This window comes from Podarcis erhardii (genome assembly GCF_964252035.2).
Source record: "Podarcis erhardii genome assembly, chromosome: 6".
NCBI classification, from domain to species: Eukaryota; Metazoa; Chordata; class Lepidosauria; order Squamata; family Lacertidae; genus Podarcis; species Podarcis erhardii.
The window spans coordinates 59440972-59464414 of NC_138510.1; the positions used below are offsets into that span (position 1 = coordinate 59440972).

Below are 23443 nucleotides of genomic sequence, written 5' to 3' on the forward strand. Positions count from 1 at the left end.
GTGAAAAGTGTCCTGTTCAAGCATCGAGACCCTTATTGTCTGTCAGAAGCGTTTTTGCTGCAATGCATTGAGTTCATCTGCATCCTACTGTACCCTAGCATCGCATTCTTCTTCTTCTCTGTCCTCTTCCACCCTTTGGCAAAGTATTTAGAGCAACTAACAGGAGAGCTTAGTCAAAGCCTTCCATATAGCTATCTCTAATACCGGGCAATTCTAGACAAAGCCACATGACCCAAATTGAAGCCCCTGAGCTGAAAAGAAACTGTTTCGTTGTGTGAAAAAGTTGCCCAAAGTATTTTCTGAATATATCCAAGAGCTCCTTCCAGGGTGATCTTTTGTTTGTTTAACCAGCGACAGAAATAAATAAGAATAAAAATGCCACGGAAGCTTTGAAGAATCTTGTTGCGCTGTCTCTGCAACTTAGTGGAGACTATCACTTCTGCTACTAAGTAAAATGTAAGCAGGAGATGTTCACCCACTGAAATTACAATTGAGGTTCAATGTGTATGGGAGAGAAGCAGGACTGGTGAAGAAGCGCTTGCTGGAAAACAAACTGATGGCCTGGGGGCATGGACAGCGCTTATGCATTCTCTCTCCCCCTCCCAGATTCTCTGGCAGTTTTATTATTATTTTTCTTCCCAGCTAGATTGTGAAATTGCAAGTGAGGAGGGCAGGGCATTTGTAGGGGAGAACTGGTGGTTTTGGGAAGGAGTAAGCACCTGACTGGCAATTCTCCCATATAAGTGCAATTCCTGTTATTGCATAGTCAAATTGCATCTTATGTGGGAACTCAGTGCTTGGAAATCCCCAGGTTTATTTACTTCACAAAATGGCCCTGATTCATAGCACTGCATGGTGCTGATTGTGGAGCTGTGATCCTTTATCTCTATGCTGTGAAGCTCTGATAGCTTTCTCCTGAAGGTTGCGATGTCTCAAAAAGATCTGGGCATGTTTTCTGGAGCTAAAAAATTTCTGCTTAGCTTTTCAATCTGTAGTTGGGTACTGAGAGACTACATTCCTCACAGAATTCAAACAGTGGTTTGGTTAGCAATGGAATCAGTGGAAAAGAAAGAAAATACATATATATTCAGCTGCCTTTTGAGATGTTTCAAAACTCGGGATGGGTGGGGGACTGCTATAATGGTTTACACATTCACCTGTGTGAACCACCCTGCTAATGTGCCCAGTCTAGTATGCATTCAAGGAGGACTCTTTTCCGTGCACTAAACATCACCAATCTAATACTTAGAGGGAAATTGTTTCACATGAACTTCACATGTTACATGTGAAAGGTTACTGTTTGCTGTGCATTTATCTTTTAGGTTTCTAACACTGCATTGCACATTGGTTTTCCTTATTTAAGTCTCCACCCCTTTCTCCCTTCTTTGTTTAAGTCTATCCTTCCTTGGTTTTACCAACTCCTGCACAATGCCAGCAACACTCTCCCCAGTGAGGTCCACCTAGCTCTGATACTACATTTCTGGTGCCAGGGTAAAGCTTTTCTCTGCCCTTAGGATGGGCTTTAACACTCGAATGGTGCATCACTGTCTTATGGATAAGGTGCATGTGGTTGTTTAGTGAAACAATTCTATGGTATGACATGTCACTTACTATGCAGTAAGCCACCAGGGCCCCTTGTACGAAACCAGCCAAGACGTCTGTTGGATGATGTTTGTGGTCAGACACACGAGAAAGCCCTGTGTAAAAGGCCATCATAATCAGTGTGAACTGCAGCAGGGGACGCAGCAGACGGGCTCCTCTCCAAGTGAACCTGGCTTGCAGGTACAGCTACAAAGGGAAAAAAAAAAGGAAGGAGAAAGACATTAGGATGCTGTCCTCACAACAGTTGGCACCAGACTGCAGTGGAACAGAATTGGTGCCAGGTTTACAATATGGCAAACAGAAAACAAACCTATCTTCAGGGCAGAGCAAAATAGCAGCCGGGGGGAAAAGCGTTGTGTGGCAGGGAGTGCCTCTGCTGTCACAACCAACACTGCAAAACAGGTGTCAGCAGTAGGCAAAAGGTGGTAGAAGAATTTCAACCCCCACCTTGTCGACCAAATTTGGGTCCCAAGTTCAAACCTTCGGCTCAATCTTCGTAACTTCTTTTGTCTGTCATGCCATCCAACTTTAATGAGCGACCCACAGTCCTATGATTACAATTACTGGGGAATGGTGTGCTTTCTTTATCAAATTTTAACACACTATTTATAATTGTATGAACCTTTCTTATGTCTTTCCTTGATCATTTTTTCTACCTGATAAGAAAGGTTTATACAATTATAAATAGTGTGTTAAAAATTGATAAAGAAAGCACACCATTCTCAGATGGTGGCTTCCCCACTTCTGAACATTTTCCAGATCTGCAACCCCCTTTTTGAGATGAGGTAACTGGAACACTGCTGAATATTATTGCAAGTGCAGCTGCAGCATGGATCATAGCATTAAGATTCAGACCATCTTATGTTTTCTTCCTAATTTGCTTTTAAATCCTAGCAGTGTTTGTGACCACTTTGTGACTTGAACTTTTAAAATGCCTTGGACCTAAAATACAGTGTTTGAAATGATACTTTTGCTTCAGCCAGGGAAAACGAACAAACAAATCAACAGCCAACCAAGGACTTGACCTGAAATGAAGTAGCTGAAATGATGTCAAACGGGTATTGTCTCCTGCCTCACCCCTCCCCACTTATCCTGGTCTGGTTTCCTCTTGAAAGTTGTGGGCACAACCTATTCCTCGAGTTCCTGTGGGAACCTTGGGAAGCCAAAAAGAGAGAGGAAGAGGCAACAGGAAAGGCAGAAACCTTTGCCCACAAATCAAAGGAGCTGGAGGCTAACCCAATCTGAAATGCAGGGTGAGGGGAGTCTGAACATGGCCAAGTCCTCCCATTATGGCTGCCTTCCCATAACACAAGGCAGGGAGATGAACGTGACAAGGTCACAGCAATGCCTGCTTGTATAATTGATGCAGTAAAAGTTTACAGTTGGAGGAAAAGCGAGGCACTGTAGTCTGATCACTGCTTACAAATCAAGACATGAATTAGGGTGGGCTCATTCTTAAGCCAATAAACCATGGTTTCTCAGTCCAATATTTTTATGTCTGGACTGGGACATTTTTATGTAGTTGCTTTGTTGAACCTGCCATTGGTACAATGATACAAGCCAATCAGTATATTTTCAGAAGAAAACAGTGCATGCCAGTAGTCTGAGAGAAGAAAGGTCAGGTCTAAACTTAAGAGAGCTCCTGCAAGCAAGGCAGAATTTTACCAGATACAGCTGTCTCTACTATGGCATTTCAGTTCTGAAAGAGGCTGTACCTATTGGAATTCTCCCTTCTCACAGAATCATAGAATTGTTTTATCTAAGCCTGAATGTATAAGAGCCCATTCAGTCATTAAACAGTTTAGAATCATCCTTCAACATAATATCAATTATTTCTCATTCGACAAAACTTTAAATCACCATATTTGCTGAACAAAATTTATTTGCAGCATGTGGAAGGTTAACTAGCCCGATCTTGTGTTCTTTTTCACAAAACCCACCCTGTGCTGTCATCTTCTGCCCTCTTTACATCCGAAAGGTTTTCATTATAAAGTGAAACCAAGCTAAAGAAAACAAACACTTAATGTAAAAAAACAAAAAACAAAAACGAACAACCCAACTGAACTGAAGTTGTTTTTACAGCAGACAAAAAGCGAATTACAAGTGGTTTTTACTCAAGTCTCTATATACTGCTAACTCAGTCGTGGGAGGTTTACGGAGGCGCCAGTGTGGTGTTTATATAGTAACATGAAATGAACAACTGCCACTTGCAGACCAATAAGCTGCAGTGGGAAAAGTGGTGGCCAATAAGACAGAGGAGATAAGTATGACAAAACCAAAGAGGGAGGGAAGACAGCAATGACCTTGTGGCCATATGTAGCCAGGGTTGCTGGAAAACCTCTCACATATAAGAAATCTGGCAGTGGCAACATCACCACAGAACAGACCGCTCTCAGGGCAATGTGCAGCAGTTCTGCGGCCAGGGGACTTCCAGTGATGTTAGTGGGAATGTCTGTGGTTAGTCAGGGATCCCAAGCAAATAAAAATGAGGGGCTCATGTTCCCTTAACAAGTGAAGAGGAGAAAAATACTAATAGTTGCTTACATTTTTGTTACTTTTCAGAAGGTTTGGCTATAATAATAATAATAATAATAATAATAATAATAATAATAATAATATCACATGCAACATATGTTTGTTGTAAGAAGGGCTTTCATTCCATTTTCAGATAGTGGCTCAAAGCAGCTAAATCCACCATTTTCAACGTTTATATCATGCGTGAATGAATACATTTGTCATCAGTGCCATTTTTCTAGAAAGAGGTTCTGGAACTCACCATAAACGACTCCCTTGTTCTCTTATACAGTGGTGCCCCGCAAGACGAATGCCTCGCAAGACAAAAAACTCGCTAGACGAAAGGGTTTTCCATTTTTCGAGGTGCTTCGCAAGACGAATTTCCCTATGGGCTTGCTTCGCAAGACGAAAACGTCTTGCGAGTTTGCTTCCTTTTTCATAAAACTGTTAATACCCGGGGAATCCGCGCTCCGCAAGACAAAAAAATCGCAAGACGAAGTGACTCGCGAAACGAATTATTTTCGTCTTGCGAGGCACCACTGTAATGGCAATGGCGCCCTCCTGAGATGTGCCGGAACTGAGTTCCAGTGAGTTCCAACTGGGGGGAAAAGCTCTGCATGTCATGAAGTTTACACAAGTAAACTCATGCTACCAGTACCAGCTGTGTGAAGGCATCTTTGTTACTTCATAGTACTGCTCTGGGGAGATTTTGCGTTGTTTGAAAACACTTTGGAAAGATGGAGAGGCTACTGGACAATCTGTTTGGGGTGGGAGAAGATGTGGTCAACCACACACACTTCCCTCATAAGCGCTTGACAGGTAAGCTCTGTTTGACACAACTGTAACCGTGACCCATATTCAAACTCTAAAGTGTTAACTCTAAAGCTGTCAGGGTTGCCTAACCTACGTCAAATATTGCTGTGGGGATGAGTAAGAACACACTGTAGAGTACACTGCTGATTGAGAAATGCTTACATTAATGATTAACAGTTTCTGAAGTACTGTAGGAAATTTTCAAATGAATGAGTACCTGCATCTGGCCTCATTTGAGCAGATGGGTTAGAGTCACACAAAAGAGTGTAAAGGGGGGAAATCATTCCCTTTTGTTGAGTCTGGGGCTTTGAAATCTGTCACTGATATTTATCTAATGACTAACAGATTGGCCATGATCCCACTGAAATAGAGTCAGAAGTTTGCTATTTGGCGTTCTTGCAGACATGAACTCCACTGTTCATCTGGCTGTTAGAGTAAGTATAGCACAGCCCTGGGAACTAAAACAAGTAGCATTTAAGGTGGCCACCTCAGGAGTTTATTTCCTAACCCCGCATGGCACAACGACATAAATGTCAGTGAAGTTACATAAGACATTAATCCAGCAGCTGTTTTCAGATTTGGCTGGCACAATGCAACACCCTGTGGGCAACATTACCTGGCTTACTCTAACAACCTCTGGAGTCGGGACACATTTATTTAGAAAGCTAAATACTAACTAAATCAGGCTTCCTCAACCTCGGCCCTCCAGACATTTTTGGCCTACAACTCCCATGATCCCTAGCTAGCAGGACCAGCGGTCAGGGATGATGGGAATTGTAGTCTCAAAACATCTGGACGGCCGAGGCTGAGGAAGCCTGACCTAGATGGTAGCTGGTGTTCTTCCACATAAAGAGGAGAGAGTAAATGTGTGGGTATTGTTGGACTGGCCTTAGTAGTGTCTGAACTGGGCAGAGAGAGCAGCAGCAGGAAACTAATGCAATTGCTTAATGGAATGTCATTAAGTCAAGAATGAGCTTTGGCCCAGCATATCTGAACACTGCTGTGAAGAAGCTTCGCTATGCCATTGTGGGTTTTCCTTTGGAATTCAGGATTCATCTGAATCCAATGCACACTCCTAGTACACAATGCAGATTCCTGTTGCAAATCAACTAAAACCATAACACACACCTTTTCTCACCTCCGGTGAACTAACCATACATTGAGCAACAAGAGACCAACCCACGGCTCTCCAAATAATATACGAGACTTAAAATAGATACGTAATCCATATGCTTCAAATGTTACAGTTTTAACTGGAACAAAACATTAGTCTATAATAGACTCGTTCAACAAACAAACCAACCTCCAAATGTATCAAGCAGTATGAAGAGCACAATGCTGAACTTGTAGGATCCAAAAAAAGGCAACCCTGACAAATTTAATGAAGATCCACTCCCTAGAGGACTGGAGTGCAAGAGAGAGAACCCTACAGGCAAAACTGGATCAACCGTGACAGCTTCTTCTACCTGAAGTCAAATGAGAGTAGAGGAAAATTAGCACCTTGTGGGAGAGTTTGACATTAGTCAGCACTTCAAGGTGGTTTTCATTTTGTTTTTTGTACGAAAGCAGCAGAGCAGGTTTTTATGATATGGTGTGCCAGGCCCACAAAGCCTGTAAAATGGCTTCTCTGCAGGTTCAGAATCAGCAATTGCCTGGGTGGGGGCAGTAGCGTACAGCGGTAGGGGCAGAGAAAGAGTCCAATTTTCAGTAAGTTGAAACTCACACAGACAGCCTCCAGTTTTGCAGAAATTACATGCTTGTCTGTACATGCCATTTTCTTTAATGAATCCAAAACTAATAGTGACTCATCTAAGTCAAAGGTGACTTCTCTGAATGTTTGGGGAGCTCTCTGCCACATTCTAGCCTCCTACTTTCTGCAGCAACCATTTCCAAGAATCAAATTTGAACATTTATGAGCCAAACTAGCTGGGCACATTTCACGAACACCTTTCCCCCTATTGCCTTCGCCCCTCCTTTTATTTGACCGTTTATTTGGTGGAAGGAGAGTGAAAGGTGTTTAAATGATTGCAGAAACCCCCAAATGTACTCAGGACTACCATGCTCTCCCCTGACAAGTGCCCCTTCCCAGTACAGCCAAAAATAAAAAGAGCCTCTTCCAAGTACATTTTGGGCAGATGTGGTGCCCATCCTATCTCCTCAGGTCACAATACACTCAGAAAGAAAGGGGGGGGATAACTCTTCACAATCCCAATGGCCACTTGCTCTCGTATCAGCCATCCTCTAATAGAGCAGTGAAGCTGCCATTTAGCCAGTGAGAATTGGCTATGTGATGATATTACCAGTGAAGCAAATTCAGAGTGAGGACATTTTCTTAAAAAAAAAAATCTGTGTTAGATTTGTTTGTCCTGAGTGACATCACCAACTAGCTAATTCTCACTGAATACATCGGGGGAGGGGGGGAATGGTGCCAAATAAGCAATTGAGTAGCACTGTGAATATAAGCAAAGGAGCATAGCACAAAAGATGCTATGTCCCCTCACCTCAACACCCTCAGGTGCTAAATGTGTATAATGACAGCGCCAAGTGTAATATCTCTGAGGAGAGCATTCCACAATTGGGGAACGACCACCAAAAAGACTTGTTCTTGTCTAGCCACTCTTTGCAGCTCCCTTGGACTCAAGATGATGATGGCAGGGTCCAGATAGGTTCATGTGGGGAGATGTGGTCCAGAAGGTATTTGGGTCATGAGCTGCATAAGGCTTTATAGGTCTAAACCGGCAGTCTGAATTGAGTCCAGAAACGAATTGGCAGTGAATGAAGGCAGATTAGGATTGGTGTTATATGATCAAACATCCTACACCCAGTTAACAATTTGGCTGGTGGATTATACACTGGCTGCAGTTCTGAACTGTTTTCAAAGGCAGCCCCACGTATAAGGGCATTGCAGTAATCTAACCTAGAGCTTACCTGAGCACCTTGTAGGTTAGATTACTGTTGACCTGCAACTGCCATTATCTCGGACTACCAGCCATGTTGTTTGGGATTGCTGGAAGTTGTAGTCTAACAAGATTTGCAGGCTCCCCTGATGCAGAACATTCAGCTCAGTCCAATACAATAATATAATTCTACCATTTTGTGAATTCTCCATGAATTGCTTTGGTTACTATACCAAAGTGCCATATAATCACTATTTTGTTTTCACCTCAGTCCAAACAGTACAGCAGGTCTTCATACTGTTCCTCTAATTTTAAAATCAGTGAACATAAATGGCCTCTAAAGAGGTCCTGGAGAGTTTAGCGGGGTGTACACATACAGGGTGGGAAATGGTGGAGCCATTTCATGGCAAATGGAAGTGGTGATAGGTAAAACAAACCGTTTATTCTGAAGTCCTCGAGACCAGCTCCATTGCTATAACCAAAGGACACACACTCACTCACTACTGCTATGATTATTCTTATATTTTTTTAAGAAGGAGGAAGGGGGGGGACAAAAAAATGAGCTTTAGCCTTTTTCATGTTGCAAATCCACCCGCCTCCAGTTCACTGGCAATGTTATTTTACCATCGTTGAGAGGAAATGGTGTAAATGTTTACGGAATAACTTTGAAACATTTAAAGAAAAGTGAGAGAAAAATATGGGGAAATAAATTCATGCAGACTCCCAAACAGTCTGAAAGGCATGGTAATTAAATTATGGAGGCTGCTTCCATCATAAAGAGTAAAAGGGAAAGGGGAGGGGAAACAGCAGGGAGCTGTGTGTTAATTTATCTTTTGGGGCAGCAAAGAGAAGGAATTGTGTTGCAGAAAGCCTACACATATATATCTACTTATGTTTAATGTTTTTATAAATTCAGGTCTGGGTTCTCCTCCCCCACCTGCCCCCAAATTTCATATCTAAGGTTACAGGAGATTCAGGGCCCACAGATCTTTTGAAATAGTCTCAGAAGAAGAAAAAGCTTTCCCTTAATTACATTTACCACAAATCACTCCCTAAATCTCTCTCCCTTTTCCTTCCAAAGAGCTTAGGGTAGTTCCACCCATAATTGACCTGTGCCGTGCTCTTTTCACAAGCTCTATCAAGCATGCTTCCAGCAGCTACAGTCAGGAAATACTCTGGCATAACAAGCTGAGGAAAGGAAGGGCAGAGCCATTTTTCATTGACAAAGAAAAACAAGACCAGCCCCATAGTTTTGGATGAAACTATGTGGGCTAGTAAGTCCACCTGCCCTGCTTCCTGAAGAGCTACTCAGAAAGCAGATTACTTTTTTTAAAAAAAAACTAATGAAACAGATAATTATGATTTTGAATCAATGTAGGTAAATGACAAATAAAGCAGCCTAACATTATCTCAATTATGTTGCTTGGCAAAATGAAATACACGAAGGCTTACATTCCTTGAGCTTTGCTTGCTCTTGCTTTTTCTAGTGAAACTGAGATCAAAACAAGTAATGCAGATGTGGTTCTTTTTTGGCAGGATAAACATTGCAAAGGAACAAGAAACTGCTGGTCTATCTAGCTCATTATTGGTTACACTGCCTCGGAGTCTTTTCCAACTGTACCTAGAGAGGCTGGGGAATTCAATTTGGTCCCCTCTGCTTGCAAGGCAGATGCTCTGCCTACCTTTCAGCTATGGCTGTTCACGCCAACTTCTTAAAACCTCAGCATCCAAATGCCTCTGTAGCATACCTGTTTTATAGGTCATAATCCCATTCCATAGGTCATAATTCCCAACTTGAAGATGAGGAACAAATCAGGCTGATGTCTGATGTTACTCTCTGATGCACATTCAATACACATTGCTACCTTCATAAATAGGGCTGTCTTACCCATAGGTGCTCGGGGTGTGGGGCACCTAGGCACTGGGCTCTCAGGGGTGCCAGTATGGCACCCCAGAGTTGAGTACGGGGAAGAGCCCGCCCATCGGTCAGAGTACCACGGTGGGCTCTTCTGCTGCAGGCGGCTCTGCGCCGCGAGTTAGGGGGCGACCGAGCCAGCGAGATGCTGAGGCGGCCGGCCAGCTCCGCCCTCCTGCGCACCTGGGACTGGGCAACCTGGGGGGTGGGGCGCCGGGCGGATCCTTACAGCCCGGCACCACATATGCTTAAGACAGCCCTGTTCATAAACCATGGTTTATGCTAATGTTGGGCAGTAGTATTCGGCCCAGCAATTTTCACATTTTGGGAAAAGGGGTTTAAAGAGAAAAAAGAAAAGAAAAAGAAATTTTTAAAACCTCCCAGTCACCTTTCATTAAGGTAAGCCACATGGCCAGGTGTACAAAAAAGCTCTTAGAATTGCCCCCATATATATATAATGATTCAAATTTGATTTCTTTGGTCCGGGGTGGGGGCTGTCACCTGAACACTACCACCCAATGTAATATCAAAAAACAAAGCTGGGCTGAAAACTTTGGCCCAGCATAAACATTTACTCATTTCTCATACTGCCTTAAGAAACACTGATAAAACATGATTCCTTAAAGATACATGACCTCCTACTTACCACCAAATAAAGCATGGTATAGAGGGAGAAGGAAGCATGTCCAGAAAAGAATGATTTCCTGCAAAACAAAAGAAGCAAAGTAGCAAACCTGTTTTGTTACTGGAGCAAATGGCCAAATGCTTTGGTTTTCTGAACAACACCTTTGCACAGTCATCAATAAAATCAAGTATAACTCTCAACCCCTAAAATACCAAAACAGGAACAGCAGTTTAAAATTACTTAAGGATATGAAATTAAACAGTCCACACTGCCTGTCTATATTTACTTATTTATATGTCTCTAAGATGTCTCCTCCTCCCTACACATAGATACTCATAGAGATGGCAATTTGAAATAAAATTCTGGCATGTAGCCATGTGGCCCAGGGCACTTACGTAGCAGGTTTTACCATCTCCTAGTGCATAATCAGTTGGTCTCGCCTATCTTCTTGAGGCAGTTTGGAACAGCAAGTTTTTAAAAAAAAGTTATAATTTAATCTGTCTTTCTTGATATTTCTTGATATGAAAAGCTTTCTGAAATTCCTTTACTTTTTTTTGTTATTAGTGACAAAACTATGGGTGCTTATCTTTATAAGTGGACTCAGATATTTGCAAGCTTAAGTAGCCAAATCTATTTGCTACAAGGCTACATAGCTTATCTGAGTTAAGTTACACCTTCCTCAAAAAATGCTTCCTTTGTAAGGAGCAGTGATTTTTATAAAGTTAGGTGTATCAAATTCTTTTAGTTGCCCCCCCACCACCACCCAGCAGCTTTTTATAATCTTTCTCACCTTTCCATTCTTGAGTTCTTCCCTTGGACAATTATCCATTGTTTGTTTAATGAAATATACTTGCAAATCTATCATTGAAACAGGACTTACAGTGATATTATTACACCCAGTGCAAGGGAATAAAAATTGGACAAATGACTTGCAAACTCGCATGGAGGTATCAAGACTAAAGGAGAGCTATTACGTCTTTAAATTTACGGTTGAGAAAGTCAACCCGCTTGCTCATTCATTCAGGTTCCTCTGCCATTTTTCAAGGTGATTATGTAGGCAAACAAGGGTATCTTTTTTATTCAAGTCACAACACACTATTTCTGATGGAAAGAGAGAGAAAAAGTTCTCACCTGGCTTCCTGAACTTTGCTTTCGTCATCGTTAAAGCACTGGTAGTCTTGGATATAACCCTGAGAGCAGTTGATTAGTGTAAAATTCGGCCGGCAAACCGCAATAAAATTGGGCCTCAAACGTCCAACAGACACTTTGGCGATGTCTGTGAAAGACTGGCTGATGGCACATCCAAAGGCAAAGCAACCCACTTGCTTGTACAGAGCTGCCACATAGGGGTTCTGGATGAAGGATCGGGATGTTTCCTTTAAACAATGGATCCGATAAAACTCTCCTATTATGATCTGTAAGGGAAAGATACGTATATGTTTAAGTAAGATAAGAAATTATGCATCCTTCATGAGCAGGCCACATGTCAATACAATTTTATTGGAAAAAAGCGTACAGGTGTAGCTTTTTTAGATATCCCATTTCTCCCCTCAGAAACAATCCCACTTCACTGTATGATTAATCTGGGGGAGACAGAGCATCATGGTACCTCTCTGTCTCCACCCACTGTTGAAATGGGCGAAACATATACACTTGCGTTCCATTCCGTCAGTTTGCTGAAGTTCATGGGCTTGCTTTGTTATGCTGGGCCAAGTTTCTGTGATTCCCTCCTCCCCCCCCCCAGTAATTATTTAGGGTCTTTATTTGAGAAAAACATTCAAATGGCACCTAGTAACTCCCCTGTGAATGCAGCCAAAATGACAAGGAAGGTACTTATTAGTATAGAGACAGACAACATTCCCCAAACAATTTACACGTCCCAAAGTTATTACTAGAGACTATCTTATAAGTACAACTTGGAATGCAATAATAAATCTGACGGCTTTGGGGGAATCTCTTACAATTGCAAAGGCTGCAAAACGAGAGCAATCATAGTAACTGTTATTCCATGCCTTAGCTTACAGGCAATGATGACAAGCCCAGTGATATCATTAGAAAGAACTTGTCTAGCTGCTTTCATTGGACGATCCTATCTACTTCTAAACACCAAAAGAACAGAATCAAATCTAAGTGATGTGGGTGCTTTTGGCATCTTTATATATATGAGTCATTGGGCAATTGCACCTCAGACAAAGCTGGAAATAAGCTGCAGGTGGAGCCAAAAATAGCAGGTAATTCCACAAGCACAACAGTTCCTAAGCTGAGCTTTTCCAAGTCTGTCACCTGAACGGAGAGCTCTAAAAATTCTGCTCTAGTAATTGCAGCAAAACCTTAAGCGATGCAAGACACCTGGGCCAATTCACATGTTTTTGAAAAGGAAGTCACTACAAAGGCACTTTCCCCTCTCTCTGTTTAAACAGAGCTAGTTCACATGTCACATTAAACCATAGTTAAAATAAACTATGGTTTAATGCAAATGAGCATACAGTGCTAAGGTGCGCTGCTGAAATCACAGACACTTTGCTTCTTCTCCATAGCTGGGAAGCAAGCTATGGTCTAGCTTGTGTCATCTGATCCCAGGCTCGTAGTTTCTCTCCAGATAAACCACAAGCGGAGACCAAGGTTTTCCTCTTTGACTGACATTCATGGCTTCTTTGGGATAAACACATCATGAGGAGTTGGGAGAGCCAGTCCTGGTGCCATCACGTGACAGCAACAGGCCCAATTTGTTGTATTAGCCTGAGAGCTGGCACAGGAAGAAAACATTTTTTTTGAGGTGGGGTGGTGGTTCTTTGCTCCTGGTCAGCACAAGTAATAGGGCTGTGGTGCAGTGGTGACCATGATGCTCCATTAAACCCTGTCACTGGTGACCATGGGTTTAGATTTCCCTCTTAGCCAAGTATGATCTTTGAAACATTAGTCTCAGCTATACTGGCAAAGAAAAAGTGCTTTATATGTGTTGTATATGCATTATAACATGGTGACACCAGACAGTGCTGTGGAATTCCGTTTTCACCAACCCGATTTCTCATACAAAGTTTACGGCGTGTTTAACTGAAACACTTCTTTGATGTGTCTATGTCTGGCCACTGTCCAATAATATTTTGTTAATTTATATCACACTTTTGAGAGCCAAGTTTCTCATTTAACCTCTGGACAGATGGAAGATTAGGCTCCTTCTCAACTCTTAGGTGAGGTAGGTCGGAATTGCATATACATTCCTGGGGGAGCATAAGTTGCTCTCCAATACATCAGGGTTCCTCAACTTGTTAAGCATGGGATTCTGGTAGATGAAGCAAACTGTTTTGTGGATCTCACAGATAGCAAGCTTATTTCTGTTGTGACTCCACTGGGATCATTCAAAGGGGGGAAAGGAGGGTCACAAGCGCATGACTGCTACAGGACCAGTTATGCCAGGTTGTGTGCAGGGCACTAGTCAGTGAGCAAGGAAGAAACTGGGTTGCTTTACCTTTTCCTAGGTTGCTGAGGGTGGGAATAAGTACACATTTTCTGCTTCAGCTATTACATTTTAGATGTCATCCTAAATTGTCTAAATGTACACCTTTGCATGTGATCAACATAGATACATTTGGCCAGATTCCAGGATTAGCTGTAGCTCCTGCTTGACTGCATGCTCCCATAAAGTGCAAAATGGTTCTCCTTGTAATTTCTTAAAATTGTGGGAAACACAGTTCATACCTGCACACACTTTTCTGTTGCTCTTCCTACAATGTAGCATGTTTCTGGGAGCATGACCCAAGAACCCTTGAACCATACACGGTAAGTATTTCCTGTGCCACATCTAGAGGGAATGTTCTAGACTTGACACTAATGCTATCAATCATCATTATGAACTTGGTTTCCTGGCTTCTTATAATCGCAAGCTTTTAAAGGCAGTTTAATGAAAATCAGGCTGTGAAATCAATTCCAAATGTCACACCTCCAGGAAAGAGGCAAAAAGCTTAAATTGTTCTTTGTCACGTTACCCAAGTAGATTTTTTGAGCTCTGGTTTTACATTTTTAGGATTTTATTAATTACTTCACTGTTTTTATACCTCTGTAATAAAATAGGTTCCTTTCCTCCCTCTCCCTCTACATGTTTTTTTTATTCTGGCCAATAGAAGAATATACACATTCAATGGCCAGAAAAATGCCTTCATGCAAATCAATCTCTGAAACAGCCAGTAATATTACTTGCAACATGGAAACATTGCCAATTACACACACACACACAAACACACAAATTCATTCTAATTTACTTTTCTCCCCTTCACCATAAAGTCTTTGTGTACCAGCTATCACTAAAATGAATCTACAAAGCTATTTAGCTTAATATACTAATTAAGCAAAACAAGGAAATAACTATTAAGAGCAACAAAGCCTGCTTCACTAGATACGGAAACACATTTTTTTTATATTGTAATGCTTCTGGGGGATGGTGTATTGTTGTTTTTTTCAATATTGTTGCCCAGCCACAAATGGCATGCAGGCAACATGCTAATATAAGGATGCTTAGAAGGTTCAGAAAGGATTGCTTTTCACATGTCACACCACCAAACAGCTTCCTTGCAGGTTTATCCACAAAAGAGAGAAGGAAATGGCTAGCTCTCTTATAGATGTTTCATAGAAGGAGGGTGTCTGTTTTCCTGATTATAAGATTTACAAGAATAAGAGTTATTAATAATGTGCCACAAGCTGTAAGTGTAGTATTCTTAGTATTCTGCTTAGAACCCTATGGGGGTGAGGCAAAGGAAGACCCTAGAAGGTAGCAAGCAATCCGGTTTACAGGACAAAAAAGAATGCAAAGTTTAAAGGCTACAGACGTAAGAGGTACTGAGAAGACTAACTACAGGAAACTGGGTTTCCTGGTTTGGAAAGGTTTGTATTGTAAGGTGTAAAACCTGAAACTGAAGGAACATTCAGAAATGGAGGTAGAATGAGACAGTTGGGTGGGGATGGGAAAGAGGAGAAAGGGACATGGATTCATTGAAATTACAAGCATTCATAGCAACTTCATGGAAGAGTGTCTAGAAAAAGTGTGGGCTTGCTAGTTTAGTTTCTTTTGTTTAGTCATCAGAAAAACAGCACATACTGAAGAGCTGCGTTGTCACATTCCCCTCCCCCCCACCGGAAATTAATATTGTGGTCCCTGGGGCTTCACCCAGGCTGTCTAGGTTTAGGAGCTAACCTGTTCCAGAATCACATGCAAGCCCTGGAGAACACAAGTGCTGCACAGCTGATGGCTTATCTCGACTGTTGGACCATCTTCAAATGCAGGCGATTGGCCAGAGTCTACGTTTGCATGTGGGGCGAATAAAAGCATCTGAATCTCAGCATCTCCTCCTTTGGCAGAATGCAATTAATTTGCCAGATGGCCTCTAATGGTTATTTACAGCCAGGGCCTCTCTCCGACAACCGTAGCATCAGTTTCTTTTCCCTATTGCTCATTTACTGGAGGATGAGTCTCTTACAAATCCCCTGTGGCTTTTGTGGACACTTGGGAATGCATTTCCACCACATATGCACAAGCAAAAGTGGCCTGTAGGCGCACTACATTCAAAAAGTACAAATATGTATAAGGGAGATGCACATGTGTTCAGCCGCTTCAGAGGAGATTCTATGCTTCCCAGCTGTCCTGGGATGGGGATGCAAATGATCAATGTAAAAACAAAAAACAACAACTGGAAATCTGCATTTTACAGTGGTTGAGCCTTTTGCTCCATACGAACGTGGGTCAGCATAACAAACTGAATTAAGGAAAGAGCGTAACAATAAGTGCTCCACCATTTTATTCTTAACACATGGAGCCTCTTAAACCTTAGATGCCTGTCCTGAGATAGACATGGGAATATTTTGACCAGGGCCAACAAAGTCTAGGGATTAATATTTTCTCTCACTGCTGGTGGTCCTGGTAATTGCACAGATGTAGCAGACTGTAAATTGGAGACTTCAGCCCCCCACCAGCACAACAGTGTGTAGCCATGACCCGTCCTGCTTTAGCTGAAATCAGGGCCGGACCTTTAATGAGAAGCTGAAGTAGGATAAACTTGTTCTTTTGGCAACGCTGTCCCTGATTAAAAAAGGGGGGGGGGAGAAAGCTCAAGCAACTAATTCAGCACAGATGTGCAAAAGCTGAAACTTCATCCTGAATAAACAAGTCTTAAAGATATTAAGCTCCTCTTCTGACTTGTGTCTCCAGCAAGTAGTATGCATGTGGTGTGAATTGCTGGAAACGCTTAAAGGGGAGCAAGGCTGGTAAGGGACAAAGTGCAAAATGGCCCAATATTTGGAAAGCATGGCTGCAAATCCGTTTTCATCAAATCCTTGAAAGGTCTCTGTGCAATTAGTTTCTATTATTCAGTCACCCTTGCAATCTCTCCTGACCACCGCCAACCGTGCTTCATTTTCAAGTTACTGTGAAACACTCCCCCCCAAACATCTAATAGGATGGGGAGATTTAAATAAATTAAACACACTTCTCTCTGTTTTGTTTGCACTGGTTTTGACTCTACTAAGTGCAGCTGTTTCTATTTTTGCTTTAAACAAAACTTTTAAGATGCTATGCAAGTGCATGCAAAGAGAGACACGAGGAAGTAGGCTAACTTTCACTTTAACTAGGTCACTGGTTCAAATTTACGGTGGACTGGTAGTGCCTTTTCCTCTGCTAAGGTGAAATTCACCTCTTTAGAGAACAGAAAAGGCTCTGTATAATTGAGGAGATACATGTTTACGTAGAAACAAGTCCTACTATGTATAACAGGATACATTCCCATGTAAGCATGCATAGGATTTGTGTTCTTAAGTAGCAGAAGGTCACATGTCTCCTTTGTACAAGATGAACTTTTCTTACAGGAGACGAAGTCGGGTAGAGATGCCAGTAGGGGACCAGGCATTGCTTATTTACTGAAATGTGCAGAGAGAAGGGCCATCAGTCACAAATGTGAGACTTTACTAGATGGCCAGTAAGTAGAAGTTTGCATAGAAGTTTGCAGCCATGACTTGTGGATAACATGAGGTCCTGAAAGGTCAAACCAAGCCATATTTTCTAAAGCAAAAGAAATACAATGTGGGGTAAGATTTGGGAATATTTAGGGGAGGTCTGGAAAGCACAATCCCCTAAGGCAATTAGTATCTCAAGGGTCTTGTGCATTCATATCCTCCCATGTACTGATGGAGACAAAGGTCACAGCCTCTGGTATTTACTTAACAAGAACTTTGTGGGCCTTGCAAGCCCCATAAAACATGACCTAGACCTTTTGCTCTAGATGAGGGAGTCTATTGATGACACTATATAAAATAAAGGGTTAGCAGTGTGAAAATGATTGTCTTGCTTATTGTCCCCCAATGCCCTTATTCCAGCTATGGAGTGTTTGGAAAGCAAATACATCAAATTTAAAGGGGATAATTAGTACTCAGTGAATTTAAGGTGAATTCCAGTGGTGCTACAATAATCCTGGCATCTAAGTCATGCCTTCTGGGTGGTGGTGGGAAATATATGTACCGTATGTGCAGAATGAGAGTTAAAATCTCACCAGTGGTCACCACTTGGTGGAAAACTGTTTTCCTAGATGGTATGGTATATATGGATTTAAGCAGCTTTATAAACTGAAAATTGTTGGTGTTATGGAATAGAACAGGAATGAGGATGTTGTGCCCCTCCAGATGTTGCTGGACTACAACTCCCATCATCCGTGACCAATCCTGATTAGTGCTGATGGAAGTAGGAGTCCAAAAACAGGTTGGGGGGGGACAGAAGTTCCCCACTTCTGATAGAGAGAAAGTGAACATTTATTTCACGCGTGGTGTTTTCTTGTTGTTTCTAGGTCTGCATGTATGCCTGCATGATGCAGCAGTTGGTGTATGGCAATTTTACATGTATATTTATTGATATAATACTAAAAATACAACAAATTTTCTCTATCTTCTCCCATCATAAATAAAAAATAAAAATTCTAAATTCATTTCTTTGCATGCTTGATAAGATTGGCAATCCTCCACAATAAAAGTGCTGTATTGTTTTGTATTTTCCATACCCAGTTGCTTTTGTTGGGAAAGCTGCAAATATGGCAGAGAATCAGCTATTTTACGTCAGAGTGGCTGGGGTTTTCTTTCTCTCTCCCCCCCAACCCAGTTTTTAATTAGCCTGCCATTTTGTGTTAGAAAGTTGACGGATTATATAGTCAGCTGATTATGTTTCCAGCCACATTTTCAGCACTAATAATACACACCACTGGCTTGCTCCTGATCAGAAGCAGATTCTGCAAGGAGCCCAAATGACGGTATGTTAGGCAATAACATGGAAATGAAAAGCTTTTTCACTTTCATTTATGGCCTTTCTATAATGGGAAAGTTCCCCTGCAGGATAAAATTCCTTCTTGTTTATAGGTTTATTCATTTTCTCTTTGAATGCAAAAATAACTGGTTATTGGGGCTATTTAGTTGATAGAGCACTTAGTAGGAACAGACTTTGTTGACAAATAATGGCAGGAGGAAGTTTTAATAGCCGTGAAGCAAAGTAACCTAGAATGGATGTGGGGGTTGGGGAGTCACATAAAGGTTGGGCAGACCTAACACAATGGTTGGCCAACCCAAGCACACAAAACTCTTGGACGCTACAAACAAGGGTTTTGCTATAGATTGCCCTCTGTCATTGTGTTTCATTTTGTTTTTATTTTATTTTACATCACTTGAAGCAGCAGGAACTTGGCTTGTAGACAGAGGGAGAAATGAGTGGGGCTAGGTTAAAAGTCACAATCAAAAGTATATGCGATCTACATGTTAAAATTATGTGACTGATGAAATTACTTTTCTTAACGCGCCGGGCCTTACGTATGGTGTTAGCCTGCTATACAACTTAGCATTTTGAAGAATGTCCTCAAAGTCCTGAAGGACAGAACCTACAACTGGCAGGAATAGGCCATGTTCAAACAAGAGAAGTTGTCAACTGAAATACTTGCTGGCATTTATTATTATTCCCACTCTTAATTTGGGATGCTCAAAAATGGTCTCCTCTCTAGATGCTAACAAATCTGAGAGCTGTTTAAAACAATTATTCTGCAAATAACAATAATTCTATAAGAATGTTATAATAATTTCCGGCATACAAAAGAAATTCCAATCGTGAGTGAGTGTGCAGGAGGAACATGTGCCAGCCTTCCCCTCCCCAACATCCTTGCATGTGCCAGTCCCCGCCCCCATTCTACCCCTGAGGTTCCTGCTTTCAGCAATAAGGTCTGAGTTGCGTCCAGGTCATCATGCAGGGCTCCCAGTCGCATTCAGCTGAACAAGCTTTCAGTCTCATTTTTTACCTCGCCCTCAACACAGAAAGGTCACCAATGCAGGTGTTGTGGGGCAGGAACACTCTTACATTTCCCGAGCCAACTGGAATTTAGACCTTCATGGAAACTATGTGTAAACTCTTGGTTTACTTAGAAGTACAACCCATCTTCCCTTTGCCTAATTTCAAATGTAGTACCAAACCATGGTTTAGTGCTAGGAAAATAAACCTCAGGTTCAGCTGCTCCCTCTCCTCCTCTTCCCTCGTTACTTCCTGTTTTCAACAAACCATAGTTTGCCGATACAACCACACCGTAGCTTCGACTTGCCATGCAAACCAGGGTTTATTCCTAGTTTGTAGAGAAAATAGAAATGAGAGTTTGTCAGGTTGGAGGTAACAACAAACCACAGTTTTCAGCCCAACACACAAACATCTAGATTTGTTTTCTTAGCACCAAATCATAGTTTGGCATCATATTTGAACTGAAGTACTCAGTTCATAAAGTGGTCATCAATGCAATCATATGAGCAACCTCCATTCGTAAGCCTGGGCTGAGAATATGCCTCCATTTACTGACAAAGAAATACCCAGCTGCCCCCTCTCCATGAAGCAGCATCTTTTTCAATAATGAGAAAATGTTAGCAGAGATCCAAAAGAAAAGAACATGCAAACAGAATTATCTATCTTAATGCAAAGGATACTGGGAACACAGACATTGGCTCTTCCCTTCGGCCTCCCAAGTTTCAAATTTCCTTTCAAAATCTGCCTCCTTAGTAGATATCAGAACCTAATACTGTCTGCAAAACATTTCCAGGCAGTCAGTGGCTGGCTGCAAAGCAGAACATACTTCACAACCCAACATGAAATACGGGATATGTAAATACCACAAAGCGTACCAGAATGCAGACAATGTACACCAAATCCTTCAAGACGATAAATTTTTGCCGAACAAGCACGTAGTTGCTGAGCTGGAAAATGTCTCCTACATTGGTTGTTCAATGAAATTTATAGGATTTTGCTTACTTGTATGGTTTTGGAAGGAACGTTTTGTCCCCAACTTGGAGTTTGTTTCTAGCGTACTTCTGGATTAGATAACTAATCATGCTCTTCATACAGTAGAGACTGCCTAACAACTGTTGTGTTCTCCAGATGTTGCACGCCACAACTCTGGCCGTCCCTGACCATTGGTCCCGCTGTCTGGTGCTGAAGGGAGCTGTATTTCACAACATCTGTGCTGAACAGCCCTCTTCAGATATTATGGCCCACACAGTTAATTTTAGGGACTGGGAGAGCAGGGTAAGGCCCCTGTGGCCTCATCCCTGCATTTCTAACTGCCTGGTGCAGCCTTGTTGCAATTCACACTGCCTGAACTATGGCACCTGGTGTATATGAATAGGCTCTTCACACAATTTACCGTCCTGATCATTCAGGCATTCTAAACTATGCACAGGGCCTACGCATGTAAGCAGGCTGCCTGCTTCAAACTTTCAGAGCAATGCATAGGCAGCAGCAAGGCCAAACCACCAGGGTCATGGCCAAGGCGGTAGTGGGAGCAAGCACTCATACCATGATAAGCATGTGATGGGTGCAGTGTTAGAAACTCAGATATATAAGCTAATCGCCAAATGGCACCTTAAGTCTGGGTTATGGTTGCCACAATGGTATGTTTAGGCACCACTCTCCCCCCCAGCAATGGTGTTTGTTACTATTATTGTGGTTCTTATTATTATCTCATTTCTACACCACTTTACATTTTAAAGAAGAAAATCTCCAAGCGGTTTACAACACATTGAAACATAAAAAACAGCAATCCAGTATAAAACAAATTCAAGCTTCCAGGAAAATATTTCATATCCTTCTTTAAGTGACATTTTGCTTTCCCTGTATTTATTTACATAATTTATAGAGCTGCCCCATAGCAGAAGAACTCTAGGAAGCCAATGTGGTGGGGTGGTTAGAGTGCTGGACTAGGTAAAGGTAAAGGTAAAGGTACCCCTGCCCGTATGGGCCAGTCTTGACAGACTCTAGGGTTGTGCGCTCATCTCACTCTAGAGGCCAGGAGCCAGCGCTGTCTGCAGACACTTCCGGGTCACGTGGCCAGCGTGACAAAGCGGCTCTGGCAAACCGGCACCAGAGCAGCACACGGAAACGCACGGAAACGCTGGACTAGGACCTGGGTTCAAATCCCCCACTCAGTCCTGAAGCTCACTGGGTGACCTTGGAGTCAGTCACAGCCTCTTAACCTACCTCGCGGGGTTGTTGTAGAGATTAACTGAGGAGGCGTTGTACCCTGTAGGATGGGATATAAATACAATAAATGAGCTCTTCTGCTTACCTGCTTAAGAAAGCTGGAGGGCCCAGCCAAATGAAGATGTCAGTTGCCAACCTGGCATTCAGAGATCTCCATGTGCTTGCAATTGGACTTGTGCCAGTCACAAAATGCACCTGGCACCTGGCTAATTTCTATCACTGGATAATATCATAGCTTCTTGAATCAACTGATATACAGATTAATTTGGTCTGCAGTGTGATTTGAGTGGTGGCTATATTGAAAGCTACTTTGTCAAAGCCAGTAATTCCACAAGCCACTTCCTTCAAAAGTTTATCCTTGTGAATGCTGTATTATCAGCCGTGCACATGACCCTGATGGAGTAACATGTAGTGGGTTTAGGGAACTATTCCATAATAAGTTGTTTGAAGATTTCAGTTTAAGAACTGCCACTTAAGGTATGATCTGGTTTGCGTTAATTCCACAAAGACATGCACGTTTTTCAGTAACAAAGTATTTAGAACCACTAATGTTTGATTAGTCGACATCCTAACTTTTATTTATGAACAATCAATAAAACAAAAACAGAACAGAAAAAAATGGGCATGTTGTTTGGTACTGGGTGTTTATTTTTATAGTACAGGGAGCTGAAATAAAACCACAGTCGTTTTGTCCTACTTACAGCAAGTATGGCAATAAGAATGCCTGCAGCACAAAGGACAGCATCGTTGATGGTCTCTCCACTTTTCAGAGGGTAGCGAATGCTTTCATCGTTACAGTAAAATCCCCGCTTATAGGGTGGGATTGTGCTTGTTTCGATTATCAGAAATGGCAGGCCAGCTAGAGGGAGAAAAGGAAGGGGAACAAAAGAAAAAGAGTGTGGTCAGAAACACAAGTAAGAATTAAACAAGGAGCTTAGCAGTCAAGATTATGGCACACTGGGAAATACTATTTATTGGGACTTGCACTGGGAAATCCCATACAGATACTAGGGGTGGGGGGTTTGCATAAACTTATTCAACACTGAACTATACTTTAGCCACCTCCCCTCCCCCAAAATAAAAAGACATGCATTTAAAATCAGTCAAATTCACAAGATTCTCTGATTCAACTTGTTTAAAATGTCACAACCCTAAATCTCCCAAAGCAGATAGAGGTCAGAGGCAAAGCACAATAATAGGAACACAGGATGAAACCAACTGCGCTCTTTGGTTCAATTACTTGTAACAAATTTCAAAGCCACATCATTATTTTTAAAAAAGCTAAATTTCAATCACTGAAAATATTTTCAACCTGGAAGAAAACCGAAGGTAATTAAGGATTTGATATTATTTCTAGCTGCCTAATATTATATATGTTTCCATATAGTTATTAATTGTGGTCTTGGTGTCCTCTTAACATTGTCCTCATCAGAATGCTGCCCCATATTTTTTTCCCATTTACTATTAATGTAGAAAAGTCTTTTTTAAAAAAAATATTGTTGAAACACTGAATGCAAATTAAATGGGGGGGGGACATAGGGGGTGGCATT

General features: G+C 41.8%; 1 protein-coding gene across 1 annotated transcript in view; it reads right to left on the reverse strand.

The window, feature by feature from the left end:
• PLPP3 (phospholipid phosphatase 3) overlaps window positions 1-23443 on the reverse strand; it is a 63644-nt gene that overhangs the window by 5003 nt on the left and 35198 nt on the right. The window contains exons 2-5 of the mRNA XM_081868327.1: window positions 22595-22752; window positions 11498-11781; window positions 10388-10445; window positions 1612-1788 (exon numbers count right to left, since the gene is read on the reverse strand). Of these exons, the coding sequence (XP_081724453.1) occupies window positions 1612-1788; window positions 10388-10445; window positions 11498-11781; window positions 22595-22752 (677 nt within the window). The remainder of the gene's footprint in view (window positions 1-1611; window positions 1789-10387; window positions 10446-11497; window positions 11782-22594; window positions 22753-23443) is intronic.